The 14,528-nt window shown below is 37.3% G+C and overlaps 1 protein-coding gene across 1 annotated transcript in view; it reads right to left on the bottom strand.

Annotated features, from left to right (window-relative positions):
• Window positions 1-1,609: 1,609 nt before the first annotated feature.
• Window positions 1,610-14,528, bottom strand: part of TMA16 (translation machinery associated 16 homolog) — a 56,218-nt gene continuing 43,299 nt past the window's right edge. The window contains exon 7 of the mRNA XM_072406005.1: window positions 1,610-1,840. Within this exon, the coding sequence (XP_072262106.1) occupies window positions 1,693-1,840 (148 nt within the window). The 3' untranslated portion in view covers window positions 1,610-1,692. The remainder of the gene's footprint in view (window positions 1,841-14,528) is intronic.

Here is a 14,528-nt window from a genome sequence, read left to right as displayed (position 1 = left end):
AGCTTTGCTATGTAAATGAATAGCATCAAGGTTCATAATTCATAGTCAACTTTCTAAACTAGAACGGACACTGGATTGCTCCCAGATTAGATATATAAAATGTATATTATTAATAAATATAATTAGGAAATTAAAGGAATCAGAATTTATAAAATAAATTAAACTACTACAAATCCATATTTTTTTTAAATGTTAGGTACATTTTTTAAATCATTCTTTTTGCTGTGTTGCTATGTCTCTAGATCTTGCATTTTATTAAACCCTAAAATAATAAGTTTTTGAGTCACACAGGTTTAATGTTTTGTGAGGGCTCTTGACACAATATTATATTGGTCTTTATTACATACTAAAATTTCCTTGGTTCCCTTGCCATTTTGTGCAACAACTAGGAGCAAAATATAATACTCAACACTTCCAGATATGGGTAGGTTTGTAACTCAATCCCTCCTTCCCATATAGAAGTTCTGCTGAAAACAACAAGTTTTGGAGCTTACAGATAAACAGAGCAATGTTACAGAAATTAAAGTTGAATATAAAGCTGTTGGAACAGAAATGAATTAGGTGACCCATTTAGTTTTACTGCTTTAATAAAGGTAAGTATCACTTTATTGTTATCAAAATGTGACATTTATTTATCACTATGAGCATCAGGAACCTACTGGTGTGAAATAAATCTCTATATCTTTATTATCAGTTTCTAATTGTATGAAATTATGGGCAATCTTGTAGAAAATTACATGTAAACCTAAGACAAAACCAATAATATTACAATATTATCATGAAACACAAGCAAAATGCAAGATTTCACTTACTGATGCAACTGTTGCTGCTCATTTAGAATGTTGTTTCCAGTTTTATGTCCTTCAAAAAGTGGTGTAATTAAGCAGGCACTCCGCGCATATGAGTTATTGTTACAAAAATAAAAGAGCCCTTCAGCAATGCACTTTGTGTCATGCCATAATAGCTCCTGAGATGGATTTCCATTCAAAGGAATGTATCAGTTCTATTTTGTTCCCTCAAGGATAAAAGTTTACTCAAGCACAATTGCTATTGAATTTCTATCTCCAAATCTTTGTGTCATTATGAACTTAATGAGCTGGCATTGAGCGTGCTACAGCATACACAACTAGGTTGTTTTTTTTTATCAGACAACAATAAATAGAAATGTACATTAAAACTGAACTAAATTTTTGTTGGTGGGGTGAGTTTTGATCTATTGCATCTATTGAAGCCATCATCTTTACAGCTGTGGTTCTCTTTGCTCATTGGGCGGCCAATGATGATGTAACTCCCACATATACTCCAGGTGACTCTTTTTCTGGGTTTAGTCTCGCTTGGAGGTAAGTTACTTTTGAAGAAAAGATGGTAAATTCTTATCGGTTATAACACATGCAAAACAAGCAGCAACCTACTTGCTTTTAGTACCTTTCCCGCACCTGAATGTGTTGAAGCTGGTTTGCCTTTTGCCACCTCCTACACTTTGCTGTTGGTCAGTGAAATATTCTAAATATTTCAATAACAATGACTACATAGATATAGAGATTGTTTGACAAGATGGACTTTTAAGGTGTTAAAAAAGTACAAAAAATCTTTTAAAACTTAATTCTTGATTTATTTCAACATATTTAAAATTCTCAAAAACATAATAAAATTGTTACAAAATTCAAGCAACATAAAACAAATTTGCAACTTTTATATTGCAACCAAACACGAATATTTCACATGCTGACTCTTTCTGATATATTGGGTCGACAAAAAGAGCTCTGGCAGTTTCTCAATGCGCTTTGCAGACCTGTCTGCTTCCTCAAGAGTACAAGAAGAGCAAGGAGAATAACAACATCTATAAAGAGAAAATATATATATTGTAACAGCTGGCCAACGAAGACCCAGGGTTTCATCCAGGATGATAGGTACATTTGCCCCAGATACAGGTTATATGCAGAGTATTTTTCAGTATAATTGGACAGTTTTCCTTTTGACCTGAAGTGGGTGCTGAAGTACCAGGCTGAATGACAATGAGCTTCTTGGCCAGATGGGGGAGCTAAAGAGGTCTGGGCATGATCAGGTGTAACTGTCTCACTTGAAATGCATCCTGGACATTAGGCTGGGGATATAAACTCCCAACGTGCGCTTTCCTGTGTCTCTGGTATTGGCTGGTGAGCTGGGAGGAGGTCCAAGGTGAACTGTGAGTAAAGACACAGACAGTCCTGCGCAGCACTAGGTTGGGCAGGATTGTTAGTAAAGGGATCTAACAGTTAGAGGCCAAGTGGCCAGGAATTATTTTGCACTGATAACCTGCTGGCCCCATTTCCTGTTTGAAATACCCCCTGTTGCTATGGGCGATCTCACAATATATATATATATCTGTGTATACAGGACTCTAATAAAAACATGTATGCTGAGCAAATATTCCAGATACATACATTCATCCTTTTGGCTGGAGATGTTGATCCAGGGATCCATGAGCCATAGACCCCAGTAACTTTTGAAACATATGTATGTCTTTGGAATTGTTTCCATTAATAAAAAAGGCATTTTACAATAGGACATGGTAAAAAAACACCTGTTTAATTTATTGTGCAGCCCGCTTGATTTTCTTAAATGTACAAAAAGAATAAATGACATTGCCTTGCATCAATGGCATCAGGGGGCACAGAATGTTCCTGGAAATGTCACTTTCTGATTATCTGATAATTCACATTTTTCTCAGCTAAATTTCTTTTATTACAACACTGATCACATGATTATAGAAAGCACACCAGATGAACACACATCTGACTTTACACAGCAGCATAGGAAAGTCTGCAAAAACACCCAATATCTTTTATTGCTCTTTAAATCCTTTTGTCTGTAGTTTATCTAAACATAGCAAGAAAAATAATAAAATTGATACAATATTAATTTAGTTGCATGTTTTTTTTTTGTAATACAAGATTGTACACCTTGCTTCAATGCAAACCTCCAGTATGCAATTTCTCAGAAACCAAATAGGAAAACCATTGCCAGTGGTTTTGTACACAGCTCTTGGAAATGCAATCTTCCTTCCAATGACATGCCCTTTATAAATATAACAGCATGCTGCATTACGTCTATATCAGAATTTGTGTTATATTACTCCGTAATCTGCCTTTCAGGCCTATATAGGTCTGGATAAATCGGTGGCCAGATAACTAATCATGTACTATTCATAAGAAATCCGTTGTATTATATCTCCAACACCGAGTTTAATTGGTATGCAGCTGGTGTTCTCAACATACCAATGGGACTTGAAATTCAAGGCTGCATTGCACTCCTTCTAACAGGAAACATATTATACAGTTGAAGCGTTCTTGCAAAATGTTGATCTCTCAGTAATGGACTAGCAAAGAAAGTAATAACCATTGTGTATGCTTCAAGAAAGAATATTCAGTCCATCCATGGTGATATAAGAGCGCTAGATATCAAAAACGCAATAGGTTTTCAGAAGAATGTGAAAGAAAAATTCAGTAATACAGTACATGCTTTAAATGTATGTATGTGTGTGTATATGCATTTATCTTTTTGAAGGTGTGCATACCATAAGAGCATTGTCATTTAAGTATTTGCTTAGGTAAATGTAAAAACTTTATATGTCATGCTGTGCTGTTTTCTTCTACAATACTTCTAGGGGAATCCATTACACATCCCATTCTTCTCCATTTGCAGATCCATTTTTATTGGAAGGCTTTTCTAAAGGTTTTCAATTGTGTCCCTGGGTAAGTGCACTCATTCTGCTAAAACAGCATTTGTGAAGTCAGGTACTGATTTTGGATCTGGGTTGCATTTGTTTCAACTTTTCGCAAAGGTGTTTAATAAGGTGTAGCTCTTTGCTCCACCTCACCAAACTTTGCAAACCATGTCTTTATGGACTTTTGCACAGGGGCACCATTATCCAAACAGGCAGGGTCTTGGTTCCCCACAGTAAACCTGTGAGAAAGAGCTGTGTCTCACTGGCTAGACATGGAATAACATTATAACTTCCAAAAGTCACTTAATTGCCATATGTGACCCATTTTCTGGGTTTGACATCAAGTCATGGCTGCTAGAATTGTCCAGATCTAACCACAGACACTGGATTGGGATAGACTGTATCTGTTGAAGACAAAGGGCCACAAATATTCCTGGTATTATTAAAGCTAAATAATGCACTATTTATGGCTTATACCTAACCCTGAACATGTATTGTTCATAGGAAAGCGGATGTATTTTGGCAATTATAGTTTATTGGTATGCAAAGACTGCAGAGCACTCTTTACAAACAGAAAACACATCACACAGTTGAAAGATTCTAGCAAAATGTTGATCTCTCAGGAATAGGGCTAGAAAAAAAAAGAATATCAATTCTGAAATTGTTTTACAAAAGAGAAGCTCAGAAGCAACACAACCATACAGGAGCACTGGATGTCAATAAGGAAATAGCTTTTCAGAAAAAAGTGAAAGTAATATAGTACTTCCTTTAATTTATGATATGCTGTATATCTGAATTTATTTTGGCTGAATGTGTGCAGATTATACACTAAGGGAAGACAATCCAAAAATGGGACTTTGTATCTAATGATTTACAATTTGTGGTAGGGGATAAAGCTGAAAATAGGCATTTTAGATGTTTAATAAAATACCTATTACTGTAAAGTTGTGTTTTGAGCAATGGAATAAATAGCTCTAAAAAACGTGATAGTAGTGAACTTTTTGTATTACTACCTTGTGATTCTTATCAGAGGGACAATTAAAAGGTTACAGTACATTGCTAAAGAGAAATATAGCTTATTTATTAATAGCCGCTTTTCTAGCAAAGTGTTTATCAACCCACAAATGAGTTGAAAACACATGGGAAATCATTTCTACAGTCACAGAAATGGTATATTATAGTGAGAGAGTATAAAATGTAAATAAATTGGTTCCTATAGCTCCAAAGTTAAAGCCAAGAGATTCAATAAAACAATCCTTCATTCTAAACATGTTTAAAGAAAAAACATCACATGTAAATGAAAGCAGTAATGATTTGGTATGTTAAAATAGTTTGTAAAATTCTAATCTCACTGCAGGAAGATGTATTATTGATATGTCGGAACGATGTAATGCTGTAGCTTGCAAACTGTATATTGTTTTTTTTAAATACCAATTGTGTATAGTTGGCAAATTTTAATATTAAAATGCATATTTTCTACAGTGACAGAAGAGCAGCAGAAAACATTAAAAAAAAACATTTGTGCCAATCCCAATCAAAGTTCATTAAAAAAAAACATCATTCTATAATACAGAAATTAAAAGTGAAATTTCATAGTGAGAGTTTGACAATAAGTAGTGTATAAGCACTGTTGTAAACAAATGGTGCCTAATCATTTTTAGAGAATAAAATATCTAGTAACCAGAAGAAAAATGAACACTGCTTTATCTATGTATACATTGACATACCAAGTCCAGGACAAAAATTATCTCATAATTCAATGGTATTGAGTGTCTCAATTACAACATCTATGTATCTATGTTTTTCACTCTCTGCATACTTTTAATAGTACATGTCTTTGTTCTTATTTTCTCTGATTTTCCTATCCGTGAGTTTATTTAATCTTGGTGAAAAATACTTGCTTCCAAACCCAAAGTGGACCTAAACTAAATGTTTTACCTTACATAAAAGGGTAGATAAGGGGGGGGGGGTTAGTGACCTGGGCAGAAGGCGAAAGAATGGTAAAAAAGATGGCGGTGCTCGGCACTTCATCCACGCTGGAACTAAGGAGGATTCCAAGATGACACGGGTCCTGCCATATGACAGTCACCTTTTTCAGTGATTTACCTCCCTCCTCTTCAGCTCAATCTATTATTTGTACATTATGGCAAACTCACCTCTTTGCCCTCTTCCAATGCCGATATTGGAAAGCTGTCCATTTCCATGACTTCTTCTGATTTCAGAACCCCTCCATTGGGCTATTGAGTTACATTCTGCAGAAACTCAGCTCTAAAATTCCTATAGATGCTGAAATTATACATTGCACAGTGTGGGCACTGAGGCAGTGTATACAATATGAAAAGGAGTCTTTTTTGCCAAAATATTGCTTTAAGACTTTGGAACCTACTATTCATATACTTGTTTCATACATGTCAGAGTAAGGGGTGATGTAATCGTGGGAATGGAGAAGAGGCGTTATAAGGGGGGGAACAGGTGGGCCATTAAGCAGCAGGATAGGGAGAGGAAAAGTTTCCTGCCCACCTGTCCCTGTGTTTAGTACAAGAGGGGGTTTTGGGGTGCGAGTAGGCGGTGAGGTCCTCGAGGGAATTTAGTTTGGTGTAATGTTTCAGTGGAGGTGGGAGAGCCATCTATAGTGTGGTAGTCTCTGGAATTATGTTGGTATCGGAAGATAGAATGGTTTTGGATTAAAGGGCTGCGAGTACTGCTGGTATCGTTCCCGAGTTGGGTGGTTGCGGCTGGGAGCATATATATCACAGTGGTGCAGACCCAAAAGAAGGGGGGTAAATGGAGGGCCCTTGAGGACCAGTAACCAGGGGAGTTTGAAACTGGAATGAGGTTTTAAAGGTGGTTGTTTGTTATGTTTATTTGGTTGTTATGGTAAAAGTATTTAATGCTGTTTTATTGTTATGTAAGATCCTTTCATTTTTAATTTAAAGTTATTTAAGTTTTAATAAAAGGCCTACGAGCCATTTACCAATGTTATTGTTGTGTTATTTATAAAGGGGGAGGGAGGGTAGTGAATGCGGGTCTTGGCCTTGTCACAGTCATGATCTGGAGCTTACATTTTCAAAAATAATACAGAAGTGTGTGTGAACTGTATTATACTGTAGTTTAAAGACCCAGTGAGGTAGCCTATTGTGTTTGCTACACTTTCTTATTTATTATTTTCTTATTTAGTTCCAAGAACTATGTTAACCATTTTGGATTTCAGATGGTTTCTTTCGACACAAAGCAAACAAAAAAATAGTTTTGCAAATTATATTTATTAAAACCCTGTGTAGTTTTTGTTTTAACAGGGAACCAATTGTCCTCAGTAATCCTCCAATGACACAAATTATTGTGTTTGATAAATAATGTAAAGTGCAATGTTTTGTAATATTAAATATTGTAAGAAAAACATCAACAAAAGCATTTTTTTAACATAAAATTTGTGAATGAACCAACGTCATCATCTTTGTCTGATAGTTCTGCAGTTTTTTTTCATATTATTTTCCTATAAGAACCATTATATAGTTATTAATAGCTATTTGCAGACTTTGCTTAGGTATCTTGCACTATGGCTTGCTACATCACACCCAGCACTACCATGGAGAAATCACAATATATATTTTTATTAAAAACACAATAAGGAATCTGAAACCTAATCATTAGTGGCTTAGGCTCTAGCAGGGGTGTCTGAACAAATTGTGAAATAATATGTTGTTTTATTATTATGTTATTAGGACTAACAGCCCTGCATCCATGTGCTGCTGAAGAAACAGATCCTGGCCGTCACTAGAGGAAGGTTTTGTGAGACATGAGGAACTTTGCTTTAGATTAAATTAGAAGCCATATGTTTGTCTCCCAATAGCTCTTTCTTATAGTGGCCAGGAGTACTTTGATCCTATTTGAATTTATTAGGCAAAATAATGAACTCCATTACGCCTTCAATCAACCTGTAGGATATGAATTTGTTATAAGTAATTTCAAAAACTCTTTTGGTTTCTTTTTAGGTATTTCAAACAATATATATTTTAAAACCAGTTAACAAGTGCCAGTTTGGAGCAAGATATAGTTGTCTGGTGTCCTACATTTTCCAGGGTGGTCCACTATTTTACAAATTGTCCTGTACCCTGCTCCTAAATAATGCCCTGCCAGACAACAAGCAGCACACATGGAGCTGCTGACGTTACATGGGGCACCACAATTGTCATCCTAACTGTTCTTGGAATTTAATTCATTATGGTATGGGGCGCGGCCACGCGATGGAGTGAGGGCGTGCTTTTACTGAGCTCCCTGTGGCTGGTGGCTAGATTGCAGACTGGCATCGCTACAGACATTTCACACACCTCCATCCTGATTCCCTGAGCTAAGAAGACACCAAAGTAGGTCGGTAACCAGAGAAATCCAGCTTTGCTGCAGTTTTTCCCCGCCAGTAGCGTTGATTCCCCGGGACTGCCACGATCCAAGATGGCCTGCATCATCATCCAGCGAGGGCAGCGTGCTCTAGTGAGACCCCCGGAGACTCCTGCTAGCCCAGCATCACCCTTTCTATCGCCTCTGGCCGACAATCGAGGGGGTTCCCCATGACAGGAGCAGCTCTGTTTATGCTGTTTACACTGAACTAACTTCTCTGAGGGACAATCCCTCTTCCCTGCCTACTGGAGCAGACCTGGAAAGCCTGCTCACCCGTGTGGAGACCTCCATGCAACAAAAGCTGGAGGAGATCCTACAACATATTACTGCCACTGATTCCAAAGTAACCACCTGAGAATCCTCATAATAAGCTGGAAGAAAGAACAGCCTCTCTGGAATCAACTATTACCACAATGCAGTCTCAGCTTATTTCACTCCTATTATGTTCAGATGACCTGGAAAACTGTAGCCGTCGTAATATTATTAGATTAGGAGGTATCCCAGAAGCAATAGCGGGGATTGATTTATGTGCAACAGTGACAGCCATTTTTAATGACCTCCTGGATCGCTCACCTACCACTGAAATAATGGATCGAGTCCATAGAGTGAGTAATATGGGGGCCCCTTCACACAACCAACCAAGGGATGTGCTGTGCAGAGAGCGTTATTTTACACAGAAAGAGGAGATTCTTAAGAAGGCCTGGCAGAGAGGAGAAATGGAGCGCATGTCCAAATATTCCCAGATGTTTCCAGGCAAACCTTGCGTATGCGGCGGACATTACGTCCCCGCCTGGACCTTCTTCACTTAGTTAATATGTCAGATAAGGTCACCCTTTCCACTTGCTATTTTTCAAAGGGGGAAGTACCTTTTCACTACCACTTTTCAGCTCTTGGAGTTGTTTTCTTTTCTGGAGTGGATTTTATTTCAACACCCAATTGGCTGGAATTCTCAACAGATATGAAACAACCGCAGAGCAATTCTGTTCGCCGCAACTTCCCCAGACCACCGCAACAACCTATGAGTCCTCACAGACAATCCAGTAACCCCGCCACACCTTCAGAAAGTTGAAGGAAGTTTTTGGAATGTTGGTGTTCTTCAATCAACCAAGAGGATGCACATAATACCCCTAATTTACTGTGAGGTCCCCTTACCTTCACTGGGCACGGATGCTTCCTGCTTTCTAACTTTTGGGGACATTTTCATTTACACCTGGTTCCAAACACGTGGTTTGATGTACGTTGAAACGCACGTGGGAGTTTTTTTCTCCACCAGGGGGGCAGTGGATTACACTTCTACCTTCAAAGTGCCCTTACCATGCTGCTTTCATAGTTAGCAAAGGTTCCTACAGCTAACAGTTTTTTTTTTTTTTTTGCTACAAGACTTGAATTGTGGCACTGAAGCTGTACAGTCATGTTGTTCTAATGTATTGTGATTGTAAGATGTACCTTTTGATGGGGCAATACTATGATAACAGATTGATGTCTGTTTTGGTTTATATTATAAGACAGTTTGTTCCAAAATATGCCGCCTAACGCGGGGAGCACCTTGCTCTCTGCTGTCCTGTTCTATTTCCCCCCCAATAAAGCGCTTTTCTTCCAAGAGTGAAGTGTTGGAGCTGTGTTTTTTTTACCCCCTTTTGATTTACTTCTAAACATCCCCTACCCCCACCAGGTTACATATTTCTACACATTTATCTTAATTTAACTTAACATCCTACTGAACGGGATTACTCCTTTTACTCTCCGGTACACAAAACATATTCCCATAAAGATCTTTTTTTAGTAAAACATGATAAGCTTTCGATTGTTCAATCATGCTCAATAGGTACAGCCACTTTCTCTGACCATGCCCAGGTCATTATAATTCCTGCATCAGATGTCTAGATACCCAGGCCATGTGCTTGGAGACTGAATGAGGATCTTTTGGAGTCTCCGGACACTGGTTTATTGGTAGAAAGAAAGCTGTGGGAGTATTTTTTTACACAACTCTTCTTCAGTTCAAAATCCCATGGTGGTCTGGGAGGCCCATAAGTGTGTTGTAAAGGGCCTTTTTTTACAATTGGGTCACAGGGCAAAGAAGGAAGGGCAAGCGAGGCTTAACAGTCTCCTGCAAGAGCTATACAAGTTAGAAATTCCAAGCACCACCACACACCAGACTTAGAAGCTCATAAAAATAGAATATGTGAGCAAATAGCCTCTATAAATCATGAAAAGGTGAAAACACAACTGTCCAAATGTAGGGACTTTTTCTCTGAGTATGCAAATAAATGTGGGGCAGCTTTAGCATGCACTATTAGAGCGAAGAGGTCCCAGTAATTTATACCAAGCATATCTTCTTCAGCAGGTATGATTCATCGTTCTTCCAAAGACATAGAAGCCCCATTTTGCCAATTTTAGCAAAAGTTATACAATTTGAGATCCCCGACAGACTCCCTGGCTCCACGGGCACCAGCAGTGGAGATAATTAGGGAATATTTATTATCCTCGGGCATCCCAACTATCCCAGAAGACTTTCTGGAAACCTTAGATACCCTAATTGCATTACCAGAATTTCAAATGGCACTTTCAAAGGCAGCGACAGGCAAAGCCCCAGGTCCAGATGGCCTACCACAAAAGTTTTCAAACCCAATTAGCTCAGCCTTTTCCGGCAGCCTTTAACTCCATTCTGGAGTTAGACTCCCTGCCAGTTGACACCCCGGCGACTCATAATACCGTCATCGCCAAACCAGATAAGAACCCTCAATCCTGAGAGAGTTATAGACCCATTTCCCTATTGAAAAATGATTTAAAACTTTTCTTTCTAGTATCATAGCCTGTAGGCTGACTCCTGTTCTGCAATCTTTGATACACACTGATGAAAGCGGATTTCTACCATTTCGCGAAGCCAGGGACAACATGGTTCGCATGCTTAATATAATTATTTTGTACACTCAAACAAAATACCTATGATGCTTCTCTCTGCAGATGCAGAGAAAGCATTTGATCTAGTGGATTAGGCTTATCTCAAACTAGTGGTTATACATATAGGTACCCCGCCGAGGCTCCTTAATGGGATAAAGGCTCTTTACTATAACCCCACAGCAAGGGTATGAGCTAATGGAGTCCTCTCCGATTCATTTTCCAATACAAATGGGACAAGGATGTCTCCTCTCGCCTCTACTAGTAATTTAGTGCATTCCCCACTTATCAATTGTATCATCCAAGGCATAGTATTGTCTTTGTCTATATCTTGCCATCAACTCCTATTAATGAATTAGATAGAATTAATAAGTAGGGAATCCATTAGAAGATTGCGACTTGTACACTTGCTCCCTCTGCTGCCTCATGTGTATGCTGTGCTATCATATTGGCAAGTGGTCAGATGGTAATAGCGTATATTAGGAAGTACTAGGCCTTTAGTCATGTGGAAACAATAAAGAATATTTATGTAGGGTCAAGATTTTATTAACCTGTTTGATCAAGTGGGGTAAGCTTTGTGGAGATTAGTGGTCGCCCCCAGCAAGAGAATAGAGGTTGGCTATTGTAGAAAAGAGCAATGTTTTATTCATATCTTGATTTTGCCTGATACCCTTTAGTCTGGAGGAATATTTTTGTAGGGTCAAGAGTAAATTAGGTATGAAAATCCAGGGAATGAAGAAAAGAAATAGCATTAGCAAACATATTTCGTTTTAAATTCTAAGCTTGTTGATTTTATGCCAGTTTATGTGATTTTTATTCACCGTATTTGGAATATATTCAGCCAGGAGTTTCAAGGCTAACATGAATGTGATTGGTGAAAGATGATAACTTGTCTGGTGCCATGGGCAATAATAAATTAAAGAGATTCAAAGTCATAATATTTTACTTTTGCACAGGGATTGGATTGGAGTGCATGTATCCAGGCAAGAAATGATCACAAATCCCCAACCCCCCACAACAGGCAGACCATATAAGTTTGTCAGAAACCTTTAATATGCTTTGCTTTGTCTTCTTGGTACAACATTAGCTTAGGTGGCTGAAATTCTTTATTAGGCTGGTACTATCTGCAGTGGAAACAGAGGGAACACATTTTTTTTTGTAAGAGTCCTTTTATATAAATTGTTTATTTTGCTTACTAGATACTTGGTCAAAATCTTATTACCTATGTTTAGGAAAGAAACAGGACAGTAACTGATCAAGGAAGTATAGATCTTTATTAAGTTTAGGAATTAATTGCAAAAAATGCTGTGAACACAAGGGATGAATTTTCCCCCGATTTTTTTTTGTACTTATATAATGATTTGTCAGATTTGTTGACAATTTGTATTGTAAATTTATTAGTTCCTGGTTCCTTTATTGGTCTTAAAAGTTTTCTCATCTTTCAGAAATGGTATGTCTGTTTCCTTAAAATTACTGTTGACTTGAGTAAGTTCAGGTAAGGAAAGTTTAAATTCCTATAGGACCTTGACAGAACTACTAGTTTGTTTATTATATTAGGTAATGGTGTAAAAGTTGAGGCAAGTGAAAAATCTATTCAAAGGGAATCATTTACTGTGCAGAGTCAATATCTTGCAAAGCTCGTAATGAACAAGCCTCTATGTGTTTTATAGAGAGAAGAGTGTCATTCATGGTCTGATCATGGGATGAAACGATAAATAGTTACATTGATAAGAGGGGATTTTGTGTGTTAATTAGTTTGTGGATGATGTGTGAGCACATTTTATGGGGATAGGAATGATGGTTATAATCTCTAACAATGGGTGCAGTTCCCTTAAGAAATCTTTTGTATTGTAATAGCAGACTTTTTTTGTCTGGAAATTTCCTCCTAGGTGCAGGGTCATGGACTTGTTCTTGTGACATACAGCAGGCCCCCAATAGCCTTGTCACCTTTTTCAACAGGAGGAAGAAAATAGGTGACAAAAACGAAATTGACTGTATACAACAATAAAACACACACAAAAAAGGCCACTAAATAAACTAAACTACCATAAATACACAAAATAGTCCCAATTTGCTAAATAGGCAAAACTGAACGGTAATATTTTGGCAAATGGTCCAGAATAGTAAACAAAACCAACAATAATACATCCACCTTGTAATAATTCAACCCTATGAAAATATTTTTTTACCAAATACTTTTTTTAAATTGTTGGAAAAAATTATAAAAAATAAATAAATAAATAAAAAATAACAATGCAGCAACCAAAACAATTTCCAACAATTTCAGAATAGAGCAGCATGGATATTTCCTTGCAAAAATGAGTTTGTTCATTGTCAAGGCATTAATCTGAGAGAATCATTGCACATTTATTCTATTATATATTATTCAAATGAGCTAGCACAGTGCCTACAGGGGTGATTACATTTCACACTATATGAGGTTATAAAATATTTTATCACAAAGATAAATTAAATGGGAATAAATTCACATCTCAGTAAACACAATGACCTCAAAGATCAGTTTCTATAAAAGCAGAAAAAGATTTTTACTAATGTAGAGTCATTTTAGGGAGCAAAGGAATACTGGCCGCGGGCTTACCAGGATAGGGGGCTCACCAAGGCTATTGCAAGTAATGGAGCCTAAACAGAAAATAAAGTTAACATTTGTCCTCTGATAGACTTGCTGTATCATTATTATTTTTAGGAACAGAATCATTGAAAAAAAAAAAAAAAACTACCGAAAAACGTACTTTCCTTTGGAGCCTGATTGCAAGATGGAAATGGGCTACACTGATCACTGTGCTGTACAAGCGTAGACAATAACCATATAATTGTAAGTACACAAAGCAGGAAGACATAATGGCTGTTACCAACAATACTGTAATAAAGGGAAATTGTGTTTTTTATACAAATGACAATACTTTGTAACAAAGACTAAATTCACAAAGAGTAAGGTATTGAATGTTTGTTTTTTCCTGCACTGGAGCTATTTTACTGACAGCCTAATTTTCTATGTCAGTTCACAAAGAATTAAACTCAATTTAGTATTTTTTGCTTTAACATGCAGTAAAGTGATTTGTAAATTGTGCTGACAAAGGCATTGTGCAATGGTGCGTTGAAAGACAGGTTTTTATTGTATGGTATGCCAGGCTGTAATTTACCATTAAGTTGTTGTCCTGTAAGAGAAGCCTATATCTCAATCAAGATGGCTGAAATTCGGTTCGAGGATGAGAAGAAGGAAGAAGACAGCAGCATGGACGACAGAACAGGGATAGGTGACTATAAATGGAGTTTAGTTCCACTTTTACTTAGTTGAAACTGCTTCTCTCACTATACAAATAAGTGCAAAAGCAGCCTAAAACAGGTTGATGCAACATAGGAGAAGCTCTAACTGCAGAATAAATGGACTGCAGGTTAGATGCACCTGGTAATAACTTCTGATTTAGACTTCTTAAAAGCAAATCAAACTGATATCAAAAGCAACTGGCATTAACCTGAAGGAAAGCCCAAAGCCTGTTGAGACAGGTCC

This window comes from Pyxicephalus adspersus, chromosome 3 (assembly GCF_032062135.1).
Source record: "Pyxicephalus adspersus chromosome 3, UCB_Pads_2.0, whole genome shotgun sequence".
Classification (NCBI taxonomy): domain Eukaryota; kingdom Metazoa; phylum Chordata; class Amphibia; order Anura; family Pyxicephalidae; genus Pyxicephalus; species Pyxicephalus adspersus.
Note: the sequence above shows the minus strand (reverse complement) of the source record. Positions and strands in the feature narration are given on the sequence as shown.